This window comes from Patagioenas fasciata, chromosome 6 (genome assembly GCF_037038585.1).
Source record: "Patagioenas fasciata isolate bPatFas1 chromosome 6, bPatFas1.hap1, whole genome shotgun sequence".
Classification (NCBI taxonomy): Eukaryota; Metazoa; Chordata; class Aves; order Columbiformes; family Columbidae; genus Patagioenas; species Patagioenas fasciata.
The window spans coordinates 9,250,437-9,274,989 of NC_092525.1; the positions used below are offsets into that span (position 1 = coordinate 9,250,437).

Below are 24,553 nucleotides of genomic sequence, written 5' to 3' on the forward strand. Positions count from 1 at the left end.
CAGTGACTGCATCGTGTTGGTTGCAATACACAGGGAAAGAAGATGCAAAACATTTAAATGGGTGTGATAATTCGGCATTTCAGTGTGACAGTCTCAAGTAGTAGAGGCTTGTTCCTCTGACAATTGCATGTTTCAAATCATGCATTGCATAACTGAACAATGATGCTACAGGTGAATACAACTGCTAACAGCAAAATCAGTCTTCTGCAGGAAAATCTATTTGCTAAACACATCATGGCAAATAACAAGCCCTGTCATGATAGCTAGCAGTGCAACTGCTTGAGGCTTATTACATTTTGAGTCCAGGACAGCTACATATAATGCCACCTGTGCATAAGAGAGGAATCCAATTAGGATCCTTAATTGGACCTGATCTAACATTGAAGTTAACCCTGCTCAAAGTGAGGGTGGTTGGACCAGAGACCTCACAAAGTCCCTTCCAACCTGAATTATCCTAGGATCTGTAGTGTACAAAAAGACTGGATTTCATCTGCCGCCTCTGGCAGGAGCAGAAGACGCCTTCAGCTTCACCCATGGAAAAGGAAAAGCTGGGTTCTGACTCTTCCACTTTTGACACAGGGCAGCTTTTGGGAGAGCTGGAGTTGTTACAGGAAAGGTGTAAGAAATGCAGAGACTCAAATCCAGTGGATGCTCTGAAATTCTTCAAAGGAAAGCACCCCATGGCAGATACAGACAAATTCTGGTGCGGCACAGGCCAATGATATATTTTTCCTGAGCCCTGTGAGGAGCATGTTCTGATGAAAAACTTACACTTCCCCGCATGCAAACACTGACCCCTCACAAGCTCCTTCCTCTCAGATCTAACAATCTTCTTCACCTGTTGGAAACACGCTGTAAGTGCAACTCCCAACGCCAGCTTCTCGTTAACAAAGAAACCTGCCCTCTGTTCCACGGGGTTTTGTTTTGCCTGATTAAAGATATTGTTAAAGCCTCCCCAAGTGTTTCTCGTACCCACGCGGAGCCCGTATTGAATCTGGCTGTCTTCGCTTCCTGCCTCGGCACAACGTGCTTGTACAGCCCTTGCCTCACCGCACCCCTGAAGTGGTTGCCTTTAAGTGGTTGGTGAAATGATTAATACGTATTTACTAAAGCTCTTTGAAGATGATACATGACATAAATATCAGCCAACACTATTATGCTTCCAAAAACCAATACGGCTTTTATAAGATTAAAAGCCTCTTCTCCCATTAGATTTCTTAAAATTTGTTAAAGCAAAATAACATAACCTCCCCTTTCCAGTTTATCCCTCTTATCTCTTCACAGCTTTTAATAGTCAGTATTTCCCATCTGATTACTGCTAATCACATTGTTATACTGTTTTACAGCCTTGGGGTTTATTACTAAGCTTCTCCATTACTCCAGATAAGCACAAAACAGTAGCAGGTAGGGAGAAATATACATTTTCCAAAGATCAGAACCATTATTTAATGTTTTTGTAAATATTTACTTTAGAAGCAGGCTAAACGTTACTTAAGATTGGTTCTAAACTGCTGTGTTTAAAGGAAAAAAAAAATCACAAGGACATATGGAACTCATCTGAAGGAGAAAAAAATGTTCCAATTACACAAAAGAATTAATTTCCCGTGCTGTTACCAATGAGTTATCTTCCCAAAAAGCTTGTGGGCATGCTTTTGTATCTTAGGTGGCACATGGCGATACGTATCATGTGGTTTGTGGTCTCTGCTTCCCACCGCCTGAAGCTCCGGCTGCAGCTTCCCCAACCTGCCCGTCCCACCAGCTCGGTGCACACCCGCACAGCGCTCCCACCGGGGTTTCTGTTCTTAGTCATCTTACCCACAAACGGCATAAATCAAGGCGAGGCCGTGTTTTCACAGCTAGGCAGCTCTTGCAACATCGGGGCTGAGTTCAGGGGAACGGCTGGAAAAGTTGCTATACCCACACACACACACCTGCCTTTTGGCTCGTGGAGGACGAGCACGGTGCCAAAGATGTTTGTTTATTCTTGCCCTGGGTGCTTTGATATGTATGCCATCCATAAGGTTAATCACCCTTCCTCACAGCACAGCACCCACGACTGAATAGGGCCTCACATCACCATACAGACCTCCCAAGCATCTTCTCCAGCATGTGAGGCGTTGGGTCACATCACTTAAGGTGTCCCCGCCAGCCTTCTGATGAGGCCACTCTGTTCCTTCACTACTTTGGAAGAGATTTAGGAAGGAGCTAGAAAAAGGGTTGACCAAGTCAAAGCCACTCAGCCAGGCAAGTGCAGCCACGTCACTTTGGAAGTGGCACTTGCTGAATGCAGGGACACAGTCTGGTCCAGCTGAGAACAACTGCAGTAGCCCTCACACTAGAGAGTCATGGCAGCACCAAGCCTGTAACTTTTAACTGGCTTGTGGCAGCTTCGGGAAAGACAACAGGACACCTTCCGACTGGAATTAACCCTTGTGGTACCACATCTGCTGGGACATGGGCTGCACAACCCTTCCTCCTCTGGACTTCATTTCAGGTGGGGGCAGAGCAACCTATGGTGACCGCCCAACACCCCACATGCTTCTGGGAGTTGTTTGGGTGTTCCTTGCAGGAACTGGAAAGACCACGAGGAAAACCAATCCCTTGCTCCTCTGCATGATTTTTACCTGGCTGGAAGATGTGGGAGGGCAGGATGAGAGTCCTCAGCAAGGAGCTGCTGGTCCTGACGCTGCAGTTAGGAGGATGCTCTCCAGCCTCCAAGGGCCAGGAGCGGAGTCCATGGGATGCGCACACGGTGGTCTGAAAGCCCCTTCCGCAGCCTGCAGAGCTGCATCTGTTCATCAGTAACCTCAGCGAGTGGTGTCCCTGTCAGCCTTCGCAGGGCTGTCACAAAGCCACGCTCATTGCCAGATAGGCTGAGTCTGCCACCGTCCTTGGCAAAACCTCTGCTGGCTCCGCTCTAGCGGAAGGACCCTGCTGCATACTGGTAATTGATGTATTTCATCAAACAAACATCGATAGTTCTGACTCTTTGCAACACAGCGAGGAACTTGGTAATTCTGGAAAGGCTTCACAGTCGTGGAAGTGGTGGGAAGGTCAGGGCCCAGACCTGTTCTGCTCTGTACGCTGCATACAGAGGGCTGGGTGCTGCAGACACCCAGGGCCACCAAACGCGGTGTCCTGCAGGGAGAAGGGGCTATGTCTGACACCCTGACCACAGAGCTCCTGCAAGCAGCAGCAAGAGGCACTGTCAGCCTGCCCTCTCCTCCAAAACCATGCAGCTTTAACAGAGGTGCACACGTGGGACGAGGCTTGAGTTGCAGCTGCTGGAGTGGAGCACCTGCTGCAACAACGTCCAGACAAAGCTCCAGACGCCCAGGGGTCCAGGATGTGCTCCTGGCAGCAAGAACCAGCTCAGGTCTTGTTGCGGGAAGGTGCTTTTTTAGTCCAAGGGGAAGCTGGACATCCGACCGCGACAGCAGGACGCTGCGAGAGCACACGGGCTATCTCCCCCCATCCTCTCGCCAGGCTGGGGGGTGGGGGGCGCCCCGGGGCCATGCGCGGCTCCCAGCCTTGACCCGCCCTGCACCCCCGCAGCCCCGCTCGGAGGCGCTGGGGAGGGAGCCGAGTGTGTCCGGGCGGAGCGCTGCGGGGCGGGGGGCGCCGCGGGGCATCCCGCAGGAGCCGGCCGCTCCCAGTTCCCCCCCCCCCGCGCCGGGACAAGCGCTGCCTGACCGATTTCGCGAGGTTTCTTGAGCGCGGGGGAGCGGACCCCGCTGCCTTTTCCGCCCGAGCCGGGGAGGCGCAGGTGGAGCGGCGGCGCTTGGCGGGCGAGGCGGGAGCGCCCCGCCGCCCCACAGCAGGGGGCGCCGCGCGGCTGCACTGGGGCGCGAGCGCCCCCTGGCGGCGGCGGGAGGCGGCGGGAGGCGCGAGCGGGCCGGGGCGGCTGCGCGAACTTTCCGGCGGAGCCCGGGTCCGGCCTCTCCCGGCGCGGGTTGCGCCGCCGGCCCGCGGAGCAGCGCCCGCCCTTCCCGGGGCGCCGCCGGAGCTTCCATTCGCCGCTCAATTGGGGGGAAAAAAAAGCCCAAAACCCCAAACTTTTCTTTTTTTAAAAACTTTTTTATTTTCTGGCTCTTCCCTCCTCCGCCCGCCCCAACCGCCTCCCGGACCGGGGAGGAGGGGGGGCGGGAAGGGAGCTTCTCCGGTCTGCAAAATCAAAGCATGGCGGAGGCTGGCGATGAGAACCGTCCTCCCCAAAGCATCCAGCGCCTCTGACAAGCCCGGAGCCAGAGGGGGTGGGGGTGGGAAAGGGCGGGAGGGGGGAGAGCATGGGAGGGAGGGGGCGGCCAGTCCTTCCCCCTGCACTTGTCAGATGCAGATGGGACTGGCAAAGTTTGTTTGAATAAAAAAAAAAAGGCCAAAAAAAAAAAAAAGGGGGAAGAGCAGGAGGAGGGGGAAGGAAAAAAAAAAAAAAGATCCTAGAAATCCAAAAAGGCTCATCTGGGAAGGAGAGAGAGGAGAGCGAGAGGAAGCGGGATGCAACTCAACCTGACGCTGATCTGCTTCGTCTTCGGGGGGTTCCTGCCCGACGCCGCGGCCCGGCGGGAGCAGATGGACACGGGGCAGTGCGACCTGCCCCGCTCGGTGAGCCGGGCCGGGCCGGGCCGGGCTGGGCTGGGGGGCGCGGCCGCTCGGGGATGCGCGGCTTGGCCGCGGGCGCTCCGCGGGAGCCGCCGGGCGCGGAGGTGGCGGGGAGCGGGGGGGGGGTGCGGGCGGAGGGAGCCCCCGTCCCGCGCCGTTCGTGCGCGCGTGGCCCCGCAGGTGTGGCGCTGCCCGCGTGGCCGCCGCGCGGTGCGGGGGGACGGGGGTCACCGGGGGGCTCTGCCCCACGCGGGCCCCTTGGCGCCCCTGGGCTTCGCTTTGACCCCGGACGGGGCTTGTGCGGGGAGATGGGGAGAGGGAGCCCACGGGGGTGGCGCTCCCCCCACGTGCTGTGTCTTGCCCCTCCACCGCTGACCGGCCCCCGTTGTCCTCCCCACAGCAAGGAGAGCTCAACTCCTTCCTCTGGACCATCCGCCGCGACCCCCCTGCCTATCTCTTCGGCACCATCCACGTGCCCTACACGCGCGTGTGGGACTTCATCCCTGACAACTCCAAGGCCGCCTTCCACGCCAGCTCCAGCGTCTACTTCGAGCTGGACCTCACCGACCCCTACACCATCTCGGGGCTGGCCAGCTGCCAGATGCTGCCCCACGGGGAGAACCTGCAGGACGTGCTGCCCCGGGAGCTCTACCGCCGCCTCAAGCGCCACCTGGACTACATCAAGCTGATGCTGCCCCACTGGATGACCCCGGACCAGCGGGGCAAGGGGCTCTACGCCGACTACCTCTTCAACGCCATCGCCGGCAACTGGGAGCGCAAGAGGCCCGTCTGGGTGATGCTCATGGTGAACTCCTTGACGGAGACGGACATCCGCTCCAGAGGGGTGCCGGTGCTCGATCTCTACCTCGCCCAGGAGGCCGAGAGGATGAAGAAGACGACGGGTGCGGTGGAGAGGGTGGAAGAGCAGTGTCACCCGCTGAACGGGCTCAACTTCTCCCAGGTAAGGAGGCTCCTGGGCCTCGTGGCTTATCCCAGGAGGTGGGGGCCGTTCTCCTTGTGTTTACGGGGTCAACCCCAACACTGTTGCGGCGGGACGGGTCACCCGTGGGCCTCAGCAGCCTTTGCGTGGGGCTGCGCGTTCTCCGTCGCACCGACCCGTGCTGCCTGCAGAAATCCTGCAATGTGCACAGCGAGTTTATCATGTGTTTGATTTATTTGAGAGGCAAATGTCCCGGGGTGTGAATCTGTGTGTCCGCCGGCCTGCCGCTTGTGGGGAGAACTTCCACGCCTCCCATCCTGTCCCTGAGCTGGGTAAAAAGCGATCTTGTTTGTTTGGTTTTAAATAAAGCAGCTCTGTGGTACTTGTCAGGAGGAGGATGAAGCACGAACAATGAAGAAAGAAATTTTGACATTGTTCAAATGGGTTTTAAGTATGTGCAAACTGTCAGGCGTCTTCTGAGTGGTCACTCCGGGTCACAACAGACTGGCTCACATCGCCCTCCTAATGGGGAAATTAAGTGTGCGATCTGCCTGGATTTTTTCATTTTAAAACAGGTAAAGTTCAGCAAAAAGGAACGGATGTAGATTAAGAAACAAACGTTATTGGTGTAACTGGACTCCAGAATTCCTTCAGTGGATTTAGCTTTAAACAACCAAACGCTAAGCTATGCGATCTATTTCATTTCGGCGGATTAATCAGGAGCACAGTCACAGCTATTGACTTTGCTTTGTGAAACTGTTTATACGAAATCAGGTTTACTAGAAATTCAGGAAATGAATGTGTGTGGAAGAAAACAAATAATCCAGGGGAAATTGAAGATGGTGTCGGTTACTGCTGTGTTATTTCGTTCTTAACCTGCTTTTTGTCGTTAGTTTTGGATCAGTCTCTTTCCAGCTTTATCTTACCATCCTGATTTGAGTAGAAGAATTCTTGGTGATGTAGCAATAAGGATCACAGGACTGATGTTTGGTGTGGTTAAAATGTCCTCAGAGCGCCTTCACCCCCTTCTCTGAAGTCCAGTGGGAACTGTTTTAGGGGGAAAAAGTCTCGCTTTCGCTAACATTTGGTTTGTTCAATACTCGAAGTCTAACTCTGCATACAGCTGTCACAGGAGAAGGTTGGTTACTTGTACTTTCGGAGGGGTTTTCTTGTTTATCAACAAAAATAACTGAAGCCCCTCAGGACCTTTGCATGAATTAACACACATGCAAAAGAAGGAATTCGTTTTCTGTTTGAAAGGTTTAAGTGCCTCTCCTCTCCGTTGAACCCCTTCTTTAAGGTGTGGTAAAAAATCATTAACCGTTCCAGACATCCAGTAGCGTTTGGTTGTATTAGGTCAAAAATGGCAGTTAGAATCAGGCACGTGAAAGCACTTGGTTAAAAATGTACCACTTGGAAGCCTTTTAAATGTGAATCATATTACATTTTCTTCTTTATACAGCGTGAGCGACAGAGAAAGGAGAAAGGACAGAGTACAAAGCTCTCTGCTGCTCTTACCATACTTCTCCTTTTCTCTCGTTCGCTGCATTTTAAATAGAAACAAAAACTTCCCCTTTGTTTTGCTACAGTAATCTAATTTATGCAAAAAGTTTGCGCTGATTACGAAAGTACATTGCATTTTAATTATTACAGAGAGTTGACACTGCTGCTAAAATAGATCAGTGTCGGGAGGATTTTTCCTAGACTGAAGCTTTTTCTGGGAACAAGGCCACCAGAACAACAGGAGACAAAAATTAAACAAAACAACCCAGAGATTTATTTTCTTGCTTCCTCTAGGTTTCATGCATCCTGACACCTGGCTGGTTGTTTAACAATAGTGATTTGTAATGTTATCACACCGTCTGGCAGTCCTACTGCTCCATGTATTACTGTGCTAATTTAGTGGAGTGGATTATTCTTGCTAGGTTTAGCCTCCCAATTCCAGGTCTTGGAATAAGCAACACATAATTAAAACACACTAAGCTGGCAATCAGAAATTGAGCAGCTTTTGTCTTTTAAGGTGTTTGCGCAGTTTGATGGGAACATATGTGATAAATTACAGCTCCAAATCTGCTAAGGGCATCAGCAGTTTTTACCTGTTTTCAGCATTACTGTTACGGGGATATTGCACATAATTTCTGCATTCAGAATCCAGGTTTGGAAACCATGCCTTGCTGAATCATGTCAATGCTTTTGTTTCCTCCATCCCCAAAGTCCAGTAATTTTTGCCCTTAGCAAATTAAAAAAGAAAAAACTTGTGGTGTTTTCTTTACTTCTTGCCCTCAAAGGCAGCTTTGTGCTCCTGCAAATATTTAATCTGACTGCACGCACCAAATCTGTTAATCTGATACTGTGAGGAGATCTAGGAGTGGTCCCGGTGTGGTGCTTGGGTTTGATCTGCCCTGAAAGAAAGTGGATACACTTGCATTTTTGACCAAGTACGATCTTTGAAACGTCCTGTGCGTGGCTTTGAAATGTTGATTGTCTTAGCCGGATGAAAAGATTAAGGTGGCTCATGTAATTAGCTGCTTCCTGGAGAGCCAGCTCTTGCAGGTAGAGCATGGCGCGTTGTCTTCTGTTGCAAGCCCAGAAACTTTGTAGTTCGATGCTTGGTTCCCCCTGAAATCTTGGCTCAGTGTTTTGTGCCACTTTCCCAAACTGGCACCGCTCTGATGGCACCGCCCTCCCGCTGAGCAGCTGCTTTTGTGGAGGGAGCATCCTCGTTACCCCTGGGCTGCATCCTCGCTACCCCTGGGTTGCATCCTCGCTACCCTTGGGGAGCATCCTCGCTACCCCTGGGCTGCATCCTCACTACCCCTGGGCTGCATCTTCACTACCCTTGGGGAGCATCCTCACTACCCCTGAGCTGCATCCTCGCTACCCCTGGGTTGCACCCTCGCTACCCCTGGGGAGCATCCTCACTACCCTTGGGGAGCATCCTCGCTACCCTTGGGGAGCATCCTCGCTACCCCTGGGCTGCACCCTCGCTACCCCTGGGCTGCACCCTCGCTACCCCTGGGCTGCATCCTCGCTACCCCTGGGCTGCATCCTCGCTACCCCTGGGCAGCATCCTCGCTACCCCTGGGCAGCATTCTCGCTACCCCTGGGTTGCATCCTCGCTACCCCTGGGCTGCATCCTCACTACCCCTGGGGAGCATCCTCGCTACCCCTGGGACTTGGCAGCTGCTGGTCACACCAAGTCCAGGCCCTGTGTGTTGTACAGCTGGTGGCAAGGTGTCTGAACCGCTGCAAAAGTCTGGGTTGGGATCTGGCAACAGGGGAATTCAGATGAAGTTTGAATCAGGTTGAAATTACAGCGCTCCTTGGTATACAAAGTTTCAGGGTTTTCACTGAAGGTGGGACAGAAGCTGGCAAGTGGCATGCGAAGAAGAGGAAACAGACCATTTTCTGTCTGACTGGATAAATATTTATTGACAGAGTGGCCAGAAAAGTGCAAAATAAGTGGGCCAGCCCTGAGAAGAGCTGGTGAGGGATGGATGGCATTCAGGGCCTTCTCTTGCTGGGCTCCCAGCAGAGACGCTGCATGAAGGACCATGAGGACTGGCCTGGGAGAGGGGTCAGCTTGCCCTCCTCTTTGGGATGCTCATGGGGGTCTGTGCTGGAAAGCTGTCCCCAGGCTGACAAATACTGTTGTTGGACTGAAGGGGGTGGTGATGGTGACTGCGACGGCTGCTCAGTCTGTCTGCATCCACCCTGACTGCCCAGGGCTGAGCACCATTGGGCAGCATCGTGTCCCCTCTAAAAGCCCGTGTGGGCAGCAAGGGAAAGGTCTTGCTCCTCTCCCCAAAACATTCTGCTCCAGGGAGGCGGATGGTAGCTCTCACTTGTGGTTGATCCGGGATCCCCAGACCGAGTCAGTGTTGATATCGCTTCCTCCAAGTTAAAAACAAAATCCCTCTCCCATCCCATCCTGGCCTTGCTCTCCTCAGGGAGAATCTGCGTTCAACCCCTGCCAGATGCCCCAAATCCCAGGGTACGTGGGGATGATTTTGTGTCAGGCCTGACTTCATGCCAGTGTGTTGGTGGGGGGGCCGTCAGGCTGGCAGGAGCCACCAGCACCCCCTCGTCTCTCCCTCCACTAATTTGGGCTTGCGAAGCCCTGACTCCGGTCTTCTCCAGCCTGCATCATTTCCAACTGCAGGGGGAGATGTTAAATATCAAACCGGTGTTGATTGGATCAGGGACGGCCTCAAAGAAAGAAACCTTAGACCGTGCCAGATTAAACTTCACACTTCACCATTCTTCCCCTTTCATTTCTTTGCCGCCTCATTCTCTGCACAAATAAACCTCGTCTCCCCGCTTTCTACCAATGAGACATCATTCAAGGGGCAGGAATGACTTTGTTAACAAAATCAGTCTTCATTTCCCAGGTCCTGCTGTTCCATCAAACCCTGGGACATGGCAGCTTTGATTACTCTGGTGATAGGATTAGAGGGGGAACAAGTGCTGTTTAATAAAAGGCCGATGGGTGGTCCATCACATTTGGTCATTGACAGATCTGCAGTCTTGGAGCTGGACCTTCAGAAGCAGAACAGCATGACACAGTAATAGAGACAGGGCTGCCCGGACTGGCTGTGCCATCTCCCCCGTCCCCTTGGAACCTTAAACATTGCTGTGATCACAAAGCTGGGCTCTCAGAGCTGGCAGGGACTGGTAGAACTGACTTCAAGGGAAATTCGCCTGCTTGTCCTAATGAAAGATCCAGGCTCAGAGCCTTCTGAACCGGACTGAAGGACTCAGTTTCAGAGCTAGATTTTTGACAGCCCATATAGTTTATTTGAGAGAGTATTTTTTGTTTTTATTTATTTATTTTTATTTTTAAGATGTGTTTTGCCTAATAGAAATTGTGCTTCTTTTTTGCTTCTAAAAGGCTTCAGGAAAGGGCAAGAGTCATCAAAAATAGATTAGTATCATCTGTTTTGGTTGCTGAATATTGTTGAAAGAAATGTTGTTAAAAGGTTCGATTATGCATAGCTGTACGTAGTGCGCATAGTTTTCAGCTTGCTGGCTTTAATTATCACCCCCCCACGCTCCCCCGCACCCCAGGGTGAAAAAATTCCCCCAGTAAAATCAAACTTAGGGTAGAAATTAATACGGCAGAAATAGAAATCCTTCTATTTAACTCTGAGTGCTAGTGGAGCTGCTTCACGGCTTTACCAAGGGAAGTGCTGAGGGTGAAGCTGCGCAGGTATTGAAAGGGCAGGAGTCGCAGTAACTGCTGCAGGGACCAGCGCTGAGGGCTGGTAGCGGTAACTGACTCTGGGTGTTGCTCTTTCCAGCCCCCTGGCAAGGCCCACCCTGGCATTTGATACCTCTTAAGAAAAAGGCAAACCAGTTAATGACGGCTTGAGGCACAGCTGGCAATTCATCTGTTGTATTTATTGTGTGTGTAAGGGTGAGAAGCTTTGTAGAACAGGTTAGATATGAGCTCTTCCTTTCCCTCTGATCGCTCGCACCTCCCTTGGTAGATCCAAGCCCAGGACAGGTGTGCGTGCCTTCCAGGAGCTTGCAAAATTATGTCTGCTGCCTGTGATCGCTCTTAGGAAGGAATTCCACCTTTGTAAGGCGAGCTTTGAAAGGAACAGACACCGCAAAACCAGTGGTGAACCAGCCTGGCACTCAGCGGAGTCCCTATGGCGTTTGAGGCAACTGAACATTACCGATGTATAGGAGTGGAACAGCAGAACTGTGCCGTTTTTTCCCATCTCCTCCATAAACGATATTTCACAGCGATGATTTTCTCTGTTTGTTGTCTCCTGTCAGTTTCTGATGCTGTTGCAGCAGCAGCCAGGATCCTGCCCCAGGCCCAGAGCACTTTGCTTATAAACAGAACGAACCATTGACCTTGAAAACCTCAACTTCAAGTATAGTGCAACCTACAGTCCTCAGAAAGTCTTTAACAGCCTCCCCTCAGCTCCCTAGTGAGTAGCAATCCACGTTATAAAGCCAGCCCACATCATTCACGCCGGGCAGAGGTTCCTGTATTGAAAAGGCCAGAAAAGATCTTAAGCAAGGGCACTCATTCACCTTGCACTCCTGCGGAGACCAAGACCGGTGGCTGAGCTCCTGGCAGAGCATATATGGGAACTTCAGAGGCACGTACTGTGAAAGAACAGGTTTCCCTTGTGCTGGGCTTCACACCGCAAACCCTTATTAATCTCTTCGCTGTCATTAGGAGTCGATGAGACAGGTAAAAGGCAGAAGAAATCACAGAGTTACTGCTCGAGCCACATGAAGTTGGTGTGATTTGTTTCATCTTTTGGTCCTATTAGAGGGGTTCCCTGCATGCTTGGATGAGGGACTGTGAAGTGATTTCCTCAGGGTGCGGTGTTCAGGATAAAAAATACGGCGATTTTCAGCAATGACCAGTGTTTCGTGAACTTCATTTTTTAGCTTTCGAGAGTCAGTGTTAGAGGAGCCCAGTTGTGCAGGGGAACATCTGCCTTGTGTCCACACGCTTTCCCAAACCGCTCTTTCAAGCTGACAAGCAATTCAGATCCTAGATGCTACCAGACTTAAAATCTGCAGAAAGCACTGCGGGGTGATCGCAAAGCTTCAGTGTCTGTCTGAACCTCGCAGGTTATTTATATCTTGCACTCACTAAGACATTTTTCTGAACATTGCAACGATTTGTGAACCTAATACTCTTCCTGTAACACATAAAGCATTACAGTTTCCAGCTTGCTTGAGACACCAGAAATTAAACTGGTGCCTACAGAGCTTAAAACTGCAGATATCAGTGTTTGAACTTAATATCTCCGTTCTTGGACTGGAATTGGAACAGGGCTGTGCTCTGCAGAGTGGGAACAGACGTGCAACTGAAGTGCACGACCGGTTGTATCCATCACAACAGGCAATAGCGACGGTGTCTCATTCATCTCCATGGATTTGCCTTTTCTGGTGTTCAAGAGAACAATATATCTGCCTTGTGTTATTGTTTATTGGATCTAGTTGTCATGTAAATGCAAATGGAATTGGAAGTGACGTGGTTAATACCCGTGTCAGGAGCACGAGCAGGGATTAGCACAGGTGACTGCTGCTTTTATCAGTGGTTATTCCAACCGAAGCCCTTTACCATTTGCGTTTCCACTTTTTAGAGGTTCTGCTCCAAGTCATTTCAGGACTTGTAGCACAATATAAATGAAAGTTGCTAAAAACTGTAAATTAAAACCATGTGTTCAGCATTTTGGGATGGATGTTGTATGACTTGAGGAGGCTCATTAGCAAAAGTATTTTTAGTTTGAATGAGATCAAAGACCTGAGATTTTCCACTCTGAGAGTCATTTAACATAGGCCTAGGCACCCCATTTCTCATCATCCATAGAATCCCATAGGCCAGTTATGCCTGAAGAAATCATCATCCCTGAAATATTGTAAGTAGATTTATTATCAGTGGACCAGTGCTGATCACCTCTGTTCAGCAGTGCTGAGAGCTGAAGAGTCTTGCAGATGTCAAGAGGGAGTTTTATTACTGACCCCTTCAAAATCAGGATTGCAGCCTGTACCAGTGGGTAGCAGTGTTAGATGGAAAGCACCATTGGTATGAATCAAATCCTATATGTTGTACTCATTCCAGAGTGTCCCTCGAAGCCAGGGATAACACTGAACCATTCCCAGAAACCCCTAATGGCAAATAGAGAAAGGATTGTAAAAATAGGGAAAAAGAAAGTGTTCTCATTTCTTCCTTTCCTAGGCTCAGTTAGTGTGGAAGTTACGAAACCTTCCAAATTAGTTCCACGCCAGAAGTTCTCCATGCTCAGGTATCCCTGCAAAATCCCAGAGTCCATGGAGGTGGGCATGGAGAAAAGCTGGTGATCCGGTCACAGCCGACACGTTTGCTGGATCAACGCAATTAAGGGACAAGACGAAACGCTTTGTGTTTTCCCCAGATTGCATCAGACTTGCTTCTTCTACCCAACTCCTGTACCGGGGCAGCTGTTGGGAGACACAGATATCCCCAATACATAAACCAGAGGAGCTGCCTTCATCGAGCACAGCGATATTCATCAGACTCCCTTCGGGAGCCAAGGAATGAGAAAAAGGAAACAAATCTTCAAGTTATTTTCAAACCTCTTTCCATTTTAATAAAAGTCAACTTATGAGGAACACAGGGAAAATATTTCTTTAAAGCGGGAGATTCTATGTCTTGAAAGTGTCTCCTCAATATTTTAGAGACTGTATTAAATCCAAGGTCTCCATTAGGCTCCCTCGCTTTTGTCAACAATCACAATGAAGACTGATTATTCTCTGTACGCTTTCTGCCACCGCGCAAATTCTGCTTGCCTTTGATTTCTTGCAGGCTTTTCCTATTACAGGTGACAGCATAATAGTGATGGGGAATATTTATTTAAATGTGAGACAAAGCGCCCCCCGTATAGGAGTTCGCAGAGTCAGCAGAGGGGATGAGGGCAAAGGGGTGATCGGAGAAACACGCCTGACTTTTGGAAGGTCTTTGTATTTCTGGTGTGTGATTGATTTACAACTTCAGAAATACTCATTGAGATGGCGGTTACTGCAGTGGTGCAGTGTGATGGGACACGTCCCAACGTGTTCTAATGCACTCATAATGCACTATTAATTGCAAAATAGCGAAGAGCTGGTCCTGACCTACTGGGATCCAACTGGGATGCTAACTCGTAGTTTGCTTTCAAACTAAGGTAATTATTTATTTTTGGGATATCGCAGGAGCAAGAGGGGCGTGAGTATGCCAGGTGGTCTCAAAGTTATTGTTTTTATAAGAGTCCATTGTACAGAAAGTCCTTCTTTTTCAAAAATACTTGCTTTCCTGATTAATACAGGGTAACCCTAGGAAGAGCGTTCTCAAAACATCTCATTATTTACTTGCTGAAGAAGATAAGTCACTAACAGGTTTCTAATATGAAGTGATGGCCACAGAAGTTCTAATTTGACCTGGCCTTCAAGCAGCTGGGATGCTCTGTTTGTAGGCAGTTCCAAGCAAACTGAAGCTCAGTTCCTCCAGCATTTCTCCTTCCCATTTGCAGAACCCCAGGAAGGTGTTTTCTCCCTGGTGTGAGCATCAGCCCTTGAGACCAGGTTGTACCACCCTGAAATAATCCAGATCTTACTTTCAAGGTGTCCAGAGAGACCTGAGCCTCTAATGTGTAGTCATCTGAAACACGCTCTAGAAGCTTCATAGTTTAAGGTCAGCGATTACACTGGTTCGTTTTCCCGTAATGGAATAGCGCTTGCTTTATAAAAATACTCTACTTATATCTGAATGTGTAAAGGTGTGTTTGTTTCTGAGAAGGAAACTGGCTGCTTTGAGCACCCGCTGTGTGTTAACCAGGAACGGGTGAGTGTGGAAGGGATGTGCCATATAGACACTGCAGCAAGTTACGGCTCTGAAGTTAAAAGACAGCACGGTTGGCGTGCTTGGTGTACATCCTCAAATCTGAAAGCATTAATTGTTAAGAATCACTCGTAGTAGTGTCTTTTTGTCTCTTGGGAAGTACAAAGAGCTATAATCTCTCAAAAGGTGTCATATTTTGGCATATTTTGGATGTTTTTTGTCATTACTGACAAAGAGATCCCGGAGGAAGATACCCCTAGGAATGCAAAACACAATCACCAAAACCCACACAAGATCCCTTATCATGCTTTCTCTAAAGCTGTTGCAGATTCATTTGAATTACACTGGAAAGATTTATCTCTTATTAATGGAACACTCTTCATTTTTTAAAATTGAGTTGTTGTGCAACACATCAAGTAACAATGTCATAACACATCGTAAATCAGTTTGTTCACGGAAGGATTCTAGATGAGTTAATCTAACATCCTGGACACAGTTCATGAGCAGTTAATTTTAGCAGTTCTCTTTGATATATATCAGTTAAGGCAAAGCAACTCCAGCCATTACGGAACGGAGTCAAAACTGGTTAACGGCAAAGCAAGTACAGACAAAGATTTTTCAGAGATAAAGCCCTTGGCAGATCGTTCAAGGGATCTTTGCTTTATATAGAACAATTGTAGCTCTAATACCAGCAGTGCAGACACTCTGGGACAAAGAGAAAACACACAGACACACACCAAACCACAGAAGAAAACCACATACACCACTTGCTTGTTGCATCTTACAAGAAAGTCAAGCTAAAGTTCACCAGCCCTGACGTAGTTAGCGAAGAACTCCATGGCAGGCCATGAGATGGGAAGGAACACCTCCAAAAAGGCGTCCAGGAATGATTCCCATTGTTAGTGGGAGAAACTGAGAATGTTGGATTGGAAACACCAAGTCATCCGGCAGCCTGCCAGATGCCATTTATCTCAAGGTCACGCAGCATAAATAACCCCGAGGGTTAGCTCTGGAGCGGAGAAGCGGGAGGTAGCTAAACAAAAATAGGGGAAGGGATTCCTCTCTCTCCCCCGTGGGTGTTCGACACGCTGCAGACAAGTTTTGAAGGCCTGGCCCTCCTGATGATGGTACATTAAGGGTAGTAAAACACACCTCGAGCAGGATGGCTGAACGTAGCATCACGGAAGGGACTGTGGTTTGAGACCGAGCCGCTGAGCTGTACGAATTAGCCTGGGAGGCTAAATACAAAGGGAAAGTCAGCCAGGGAGAGTTTTACTCTTGGAAGGTTAAGCCTGAAAAGATTGATCCCTATTATACAGTAGGGACAACCAACATTTATTTACCATTCGATTGCGTGGTTCCATTTTGCTGTTCTTCCAGCACACCAAAGTATCAGAGCCTTCTCCCAGGTTTTAGGAGAATAACAAGCGCAGCAGCTGTCAGGTCTGGTAATCCATCCTCCCTATCAGTTGGGGAAGGAAGGGCTGTGTTTTGCTGAGATTGCTTAGACCTGAGAGTATAGCTTTGAAGATACCGATGGGAGAAGCCCAGAAGACTTGGCACCCATTCTTCAGTTTTCTGGGGTAAAGAAAATGGTGTAGTTCCCATTAAAACAAATTAAACAAGTCTGCAGCCCTTGAACCTGGAACCCAGAGCTGTATCGCTGTGGTCCTTGAAATTTGGCAAGGTATCTCTCTCACTGGTTTATGTGGAAAGGAGTTTTGTGTAGCCAAATAATTCACTAAGAGAAGTAGGAAGAAAAAAAGTTAGTGAATGTTCTTTGTGATTTCAATAGACTTAAAAAGCAGATCAAGATCTGTACACCTGTATCCTTCCAAACAGAAAGGAAGCAAGCTGGGCATCTGGATAAGGAACCTTGATCCTTAAGATGTACATATAGGACAATTTTATATCTGTAGGCCTTACATAACACATTAGAAACTGAGGCATGACTGCAGAAGCTGAAATATCCTGAGTATGTCATTACATCTGGAGCCAAGACTGTGATTTATCCATCTAGAGATTTCTCTTATCCCTTTCAATTTATTTACTTCTCTTGGAAAAATAAATACTTGTATGTGGAGGGACCAGAGTCAATGAGATGGTGACATGGGGGGGACATCTACAGAAGTCCAGGCTGATTCCAAGCTCCAGAATATACAGCTGCTCAGGCCAGGGATGATGAGGCTCCATCATTGGCGAACAGAGCAGCTCCACCCGTCTTCGCACCCTCATTTATTCCCTAATGAAACTGATTTTTCTTAAACACAAATGAACTTTAAAAATGGCAGAGAGCATAGAATTGCATCATTAGCAATGAACCAAAGGCTTTTGTGTTGCAATAACTTTTGTTGGGGGATCATTGTGTTGAAAATCCAATGACTTTGGCACAGCCTGAAGAACTCAGTAGTTCCACTTTGCGTGTCCTGCCATCGTTCAACAAGCAGGCCCCGTTGCTAGACGTTGCAGTAGGGCAGCCAGTTGGCTTCTCCCAACCTCCTTAGGTTTCCAGATGTCATAACAAAGTGAGAGAGAGAGACTTAGCCATCTTCCATGTGTTTATGCCGGAGCTGCTAGGCAAAGACCAAGCCACAACACTGCACAGCTTTTCAAAAAGGACTTAATAGGCCTCTCTGTAAACAGATCTAAATATTTGCTCCAGTGACATTTATCGCATCACACGTCTGGCGCGAGTGTTTCGTCCTTGTTTTGCTTGCGTGTTTGGATTCTCTTATAAACATTAATGAAGTGCTTGAATACAAATGAATAAACCTTCCCCCTTCTTCCCACCCTGGAGGGGAGGGGAATGGGAGGCCACGAAGTAATAATAGTTCAACCTTCAACCCGTAATTGCCCAGTACATTCTGATGACAGCTTTCCTTCTCACGTGCGTTAAAAGGCTTTATTCGGCGTGTACATCCATGCAGAAGGCATTGCACCTTTCTTCAAAGGCAGCTGCAGCTGGGCTGTGGTGGGAGGCCGTTAGCACACAGCAGTGTGTCATTTGATGTTTGATTAGTTTGATTAGAGGAGCAAGTTGACCTGCTGCTGGGTTCCCAACAGGTTGGCAGAGTTGCGCCCCATCTACAAGGCTTTTAATGGGGGTTGTATTTAATATATTCCTCCCTGGGCATCTCCTTTTGGCTCTTGACTGGACAGAGTAATGGGCCTGCAACACCTCAGATCTAACTCCATATGGCTGTTCATCTACCTCTTGCTGGAGAACTGAGGTCATTTAATAGGTATTTTGCAATTACATACAGCTCGAACATGACTGGAGCCAACACGCTTCCATATAGCCCCTTCTGTTCTCTCAAAGCCTTTATGGAGGACACAGGCTTTTGATTTCCTCACTGAAGGAGTGGGGTGTGGGTCAAGAAACACTGACCTGATGTGATTTCCATAGGTGGTTACTGTGGGGGCAAGCTTTAGAATATTTTTATATTGTCTAGGGTACAAGGCCATGAAACGAATGTTTTAGATGCCTGTTTTGTGATTGCGAGAGGGGTGAAGTTGTGAAGCGTGTAAAGGCTTCATCTCTCAACCTTCTCCGGTGTCTCATTCCCATGTGGGAGCAGTTACGATACCACTTCTTTCTCCCCATGCGGTCCAAAGTGCCACGATACCTTCCACGCACAATGAATTACCATGATGTCCTGCCAGGTGGGACAGTGCTTTGCTCAGGAGCTTACGAAGTGTCTTTAGGTTCTGCAGCTGGCCCTGTAGGAGCCGTGGTTTGACTTGCTTGGAAGGCAATAAGAAAAGAAACTCAGTATTAGCTAAGTGGGTCTCCTCAGAAATTCCCCAAACTCATGCGACTGACCTCGCAGTTCTTTATTAAGAGCAAAACTGCTGCATTTAAGCTTCGGGACATAAAAGAAGTAATCAATGCCTAGAAAGTAATCAAAAGTTCATTCTTCAGACAATCTTTCAGAAAAAAAGTCATCCTGTACAAGACATCTGTGGGTTTATTGTCTGCAACGGGACTAAGTGCTAAGGATTTATTTCCTAATAATCGGGCTCTAGGAGGTCAGGATTAATACCCAAGAGGAAAAAAACACGTTTCCTTCATCTGAGTGATGAGATATAAAATTGGGTAAAAATTCATACTGTCTTTGGTTCAGCATGTATATGAAACCATTCAGCCTGCACATACTTGTGTACTATTAGAAAGGGCCTGTCAACTCCATTAATTATCGAATTGCTTATTCAGTCTGTACATTCCTTGGATAAATCCATATCAACTTTACCTCTTGTAACAGTATTTGTTTGTATGAGGCGGAACTCTCAGGCCTGAGCAGTCTAAAACTCCTCTCAAACTAATTTCTTCATCTGTGCCTATAGGGACCCACAATAATTGCTGCTGAGAGGGTGCTCTGTGGGTGCTTTTTTGGTGGGGAATTGGGTGTAACAAGGTGTTCCCTTGTCACCCCTGCCCATGCTGACAGTTAAAACAGAGGGCACTAAAGTTGCCATAGTTCTGGGCAGCTGTGGAGTGCACTCTGGAAAAAGAAAAAGCTGGGAGAAAGGGACAGAAACAAGAATTTGTGATATTTCTGTCATCCTCTGCTTGATGCGCCAACACTAATGGAGGCTTTTTCTTCTGCTAATTCGAAGTCCGGTGCATTCCAGGGTCCCCGTCACTCAAGCGTTCTGCCTTTTGCTCATTTGCTGGAAGACAAACATGGAAGTGTATTTGGAACTTGCTGGAGCCTTAGAAAAACAAAATTAAGGCAAGCTGCCAGATTGGAATCTAATACACAACATATGTTTACAGGGTTATAGTCTCTTGCCATGCTGGCTTTAGCAGCACTCCAGTGTGAAGTAGAATAAATGCCTTCCAAGACCTCTTATCATCCATTGTGCTTATCAAAAGAGTAAAAATACTGGTTTTATTTCAGCAAATGTGCCTTTCCTCTTTTTGGAAGCCCTCTGAATTCCCTGTGATATTTGGGATCAATGGAAGAGCGTGTCCTTGGTCTTGTTTGCCTTGTTCTATTCCTCCTCACGAGAGCTCATCTCCCGGGTTCACCCCCCAGTTCGACAAGCACCCCCGAACAGGACCCCTGGTTTGTAAGGATGACGCTGACCCCCATCTGCCTTGTGTGTTTGTACTGTGAGTCATGGCACTGTGTGAGGAGTCTGTGAAGAGGAAGGGGTTGTCCAAGGGTAAGAAAGGATTGAAGCGAATGAGGTCTTTTAAGCTAACGTGGGTTACCTCAGCGTGTCCAAATGCAAGAGGTGCCATAGATTCACACTTGGCTCAGGCCGCAGGCTGTAAAGAATTAGCAGTGATTCAGTTTACCTGTTGTCACTTTTTAATCTCCTGAGTTGGCCATTATTAGATTTGAAGCTCACTTTGGAGTGCGAGTTCTTGGTATCTAAGCCATTTCCAACCCTGGAAGGTGAGACCATGCCAGTTCTAGACAACATAAAGCCAAACTAGCCCCTTAGTCTTGTAAAGAAAAGTTGTTTGCTTCAAACTTCAGCCTTGGGAGCCTTCAGCGCTGCAGGGAACTTAGTGTTGGGCATGGCCAATGGGTCCCACTGAGGCTCTGTGGGTCCCTTCTGGGCTGTGACCTGGCCCCGACACAGGGCTGGTATCTCTGACCTACTGACCACCCCCTTCTAACCCACCCCAGGTACCATTGGCTTCCTGGCCACAAGGGCCCAGTGCTGGCTCATGGTCACCCTGCTGTCCCCAGGACCCCCAGGCCCCTTTCCCCTACACTGCTCTCTAATAGGTCATTCCCCAGCTGATACTGGATCAGTAACAGGGACAGTGACACCAGACCGCTGTCACCTCCTGCGTTTGCTGTGCCCGGTGGGCAGCAGACCAGCTGCAAAGCACCAGCAGCTGGATGTGGTCTGCAGAACAGATGACCAGTGACTGTGTGTGGAGTCCAGGAACATTAAACTTGAGGTGTCTTAACGATTTTGTGGGATGAGTCAAAGACTTGGTGAGTACATGAGGCTCTGAAAGAGCAGTGGTCTGTCGCTTTTTCTTCTCCTGCTCGTTCTCCAGATGTGGGATATACCTCACGTGATCCATGAACATGCTGGGCCACCTGGGTCCCATGAGCTTTACGCAGAATCATAGAATGTCCTGAGTTGGAAGGGACCCACAAGGGTCATTGAGTCCAACTCCTGTCCTTGCATTGACAACCCCACTACTCCAGGCTTCTCAAGGGCTGTGCTTGCAGACGAGCTGTGTCAGCGGGGACAAGAGTAGTCTGGGGCCTCCAACAATCCCAACGTGGCCGTTTGTATTTCGGTTCTCTGCATGCAAGATGGGCAAGATATCAGAGCTATTTATTTTTGGAAAATGCTTTTTAAAAAACAGAAACAGTGCTCATGTAATTATCTGTATTTGAGGAAAAAAAAAAAGGTTCCTTGAAATGTCTCAATTTCAGATTTAAAGTGAATTTAGAAAAACCCAGGAGTCTCGTCACCAAAACAAAAGCCCGACGACTGACCCAAATGGACATTTTTGTGCTGTTAGTTCGTAACAGCACATTAAAGAGGGAAAAGACTGAATTCTTAACCTTTTTTTCTTGAGATGCAATTGTTGTTCCTGCTGAACTGTGGAAAGCGATAGAGGTGGAAGTCTCTTAGCTTTGGATGCACATGTTAACGGAGGAGAAGGTCCCGGGTGCTTTGTTGATGGGAGCTCCCTAACACAGCTCCAGGATGCCTGACGGGTGGGCTGTCTGAGATAGGGTGACTTGACTTCTATAGAATATGTTCTTTATAGACACCAGAAAACTTATAGAGCTTTGCAACTTACCAGTTATTCTTGCCTATAGGAGACTTCATGTGTATTTTCATCTGATTCGCAATGGGTCAGATCTCTGTGCGCATTTAGTAGTGCCGTGCTGTGAGCAGTCGTTGTTCATGAAGTAGTTTTGGATCTATATTGTCTTAGCTTGAAGTTCATTTCAGAAACAAAAATCACGTACATGGAAGCCACATAGGCTGAATTACAAGTACAGTTCTGGCAGCTCTTGCAGCTCCAGGACGTTGCTCCTTGTAGCTCAGATGACCCAGATCTCTTACACTTTGACTACAGACCCTTTCACTTGAAGAGGTGACCATGGTTTGGACTTTGAGTCCCTCATCTTTCTCTTTGCCCCCAGGAGGTGTTTTCTTTGTGTCACTAGGGAGATAAGCTACCTAGTTAAGTTTTTGAGTCAAAAGTTGAACCTTCTGCTTGCAATGCTTGTTCGTCTTTGCTGCTTGGTTTTAAAGCAATTTCTGTATCTGCTCCCTGTTTTATTCCAGTTATGCATAGTTTTATTTCAGTAGTAAGTGAGAGTGAGGTTTAAAAGAGCCAGAAGTCCCTGTTGGCCGATTCCTTGGACAGTGACTATTGGGACAATGACGTCTCCCTGACACAAGCTCTGTTTCCTATATTTCAATTATATTCTAGGTCCTAATCAGTTGCTCTGTGCAGAAAGCATTTACTGTGTGCTTTGCTGATGCCCAGATGCAGATGTAGGTTTCGGATTATGAGATTTCAAGTCCTGAGGATCAGCATGGGTTTTAATGCTCTTGATGACACAGCCAAATAGTGTTGTTATGATAAAATTCAAAATTCATCTCTGAAGCACCTCTTTCTAGCGTTGCCTCATGCATTCTCTACTAGCAACGTATTCCTTTGTCTAAGTGACTTCCACTGTTGGAACTTTTTCCTAACATATTTAAGGTTTTCCCTTTACTACTTCCAGATGTAGCCCCTTGTTTTACCATCCTTTGACTCTGTAAATATAGATTTTTCTCTGGTATTAGTACTGCTTGGTTATTTGGATAGAGCTGTCATGATACGCAAGATCGCGCTCTCTCTTTTAGGAGCCATTTATTAAGGAAGGTTTTGACAACGGGAGGCAAACAAACAGGCTTCTGCAGAGATTGAACTCAGTTCTGTCCTGGTTTTTAAGCAGGACAGTTCGTAGAGACACCTCGTGGCTGTTGGGAGCTCTACAGAGCACATCGCGGTCATGTCAGAGCAATTTACGTGAAGCCGTAACATCCAGAGTCATTTGGGAGGGAGCTACAGGGGAGGCTGCCAACCTGCTAATTAAAAGCTAGAAATGCAGAATTACCGCCCCCCCCCAAAAAAACCCACCAAACAACAGCAGCGTGTTGTCTGCCTGAGTGTAATTAAAACTATCAAAGGAAGTTTTCTATTTAAAGATGGAACAATTCGGCTTGGTTCCTAGATTCCCACACTCCAGTTGACACCCCCAGCCCCCCGTTCTGCAGCAGCGATGCAGGCAGCTCAGACCGCATGGACGCTGTTTGTTCACCAAAGTGAAGCTGTTTGCTTCGCTTTGCACTCAAAACCCCAAATAGCATCAGAAGAGAAAAAAACAAGCCCTGTTCCCTTCAAATGCACAAGTCAGAGCGAATTAGACAGTGAGCTTCATGCAGGAGAAAGCCAGACTGACTTCTTTACGTTTCAGGTCATCCATTAATGTAGATAATTTAAACAAGTGAGTCCTGGTAAGATTGCTCACCAGGCAATAAGTCTTTCCAATGATAAGTGAGTGAGACTGAATCCACTATCTCCCTGAATTGGCAGAGTGTGCAGCTTTTCTTCTGTTTGATAGAAACTCTTGCATGAAAGTGGTGTATTAAAGAACACAAGTCCCTAGAGGAATAAAGTATATAACCAAGCAGTTATACTGGATATAATTGCTCTAGACCTGGCTGAATAGAGGCCTTGTGATTTCATTAACCTTATATATTTAGATCAAATTATTCAAAATCATATCCTATCATAATCAAATAATAATTATATATATATATAAAAATCATAAGGACAGGTAGGGAAGTGAAAATAGTCATGGACATTTTCTGTTCACATCTTTGCTGTTACCTCTCCTTTTATTGATGAAAACTGAATCATGCGAACTGCTGGAAACTGTCTTTCCATAACAAAGGAGGATAAAATCCTTTGTGTGCTTTGCACAAGGCTGAAGGAGGCTTTTCCTGGAGAAATTAGTCAAAAGCTCAAAAAGTCCCTCAAATTCAGGGGTTTGTTCCTATTTAGAGCTGGAGTAAGGAAGCAAGACACTGGTAAGGAGAAGAGGGTTAGGGAAAGTATGAATTTAGGTTATTTTGCTCTTAATGGTCGATCTCCATCTTAATGAACTGTCAGAGCAGTATAAAATGTCTGTCTGTCTTTCTGATCTCTAGAGCATCTTGGGGGAGTAGGAGAATGCGTTTAAAGATGACAACTCCGAATGGGACTTCATAAGGACTTCTTCTTTCCCTTAATCAGAACCTAAGACCTCCAGGAGAAGGTTAGAGCTGGGTGTGCATGTTGATATCACGCCTGAGCTGAGGCCATATCTAGGGGTACTTCCACTCGTTCTCGTTGAATGTCCATGCAGGCTCCTCGCCTTGGGCTGGATGTCCAGCTATATAATTTCTTCTCTTCTATGAAAAGCATACGCTCTATAAAGTACCATTCAGGTCTTCTAGGCTTAAGAAAAAAAAGGTCACCATGTTTACTTCAACTTTCCCTTCTAAATTGCTTTGACAGCCCTGTGCTTTTCTAACTCGTTTCGGGGAATATCCAGTCTGCCATTGGAATTATTTGAATTGTACAGAAAGAAAGGAGGGCCTGTTTCCCTCCGAATTCCATATATTGTGTTGCTGGAGCTTTTCATGTTCCATAA

The 24,553-nt window shown here is 47.8% G+C and overlaps 1 protein-coding gene across 1 annotated transcript in view; it reads left to right on the top strand.

Annotated features, from left to right (window-relative positions):
* The first annotated feature begins 4,316 nt into the window (after positions 1-4,316).
* The window catches only part of TRABD2B (TraB domain containing 2B), a 286,099-nt gene continuing 265,862 nt past the window's right edge, over positions 4,317-24,553 (top strand). Inside the window, exons 1-2 of the mRNA XM_065842514.2 lie at positions 4,317-4,602; positions 5,000-5,560. Coding sequence (XP_065698586.1) covers positions 4,495-4,602; positions 5,000-5,560 — 669 coding nt within the window. The 5' untranslated portion in view covers positions 4,317-4,494. The remainder of the gene's footprint in view (positions 4,603-4,999; positions 5,561-24,553) is intronic.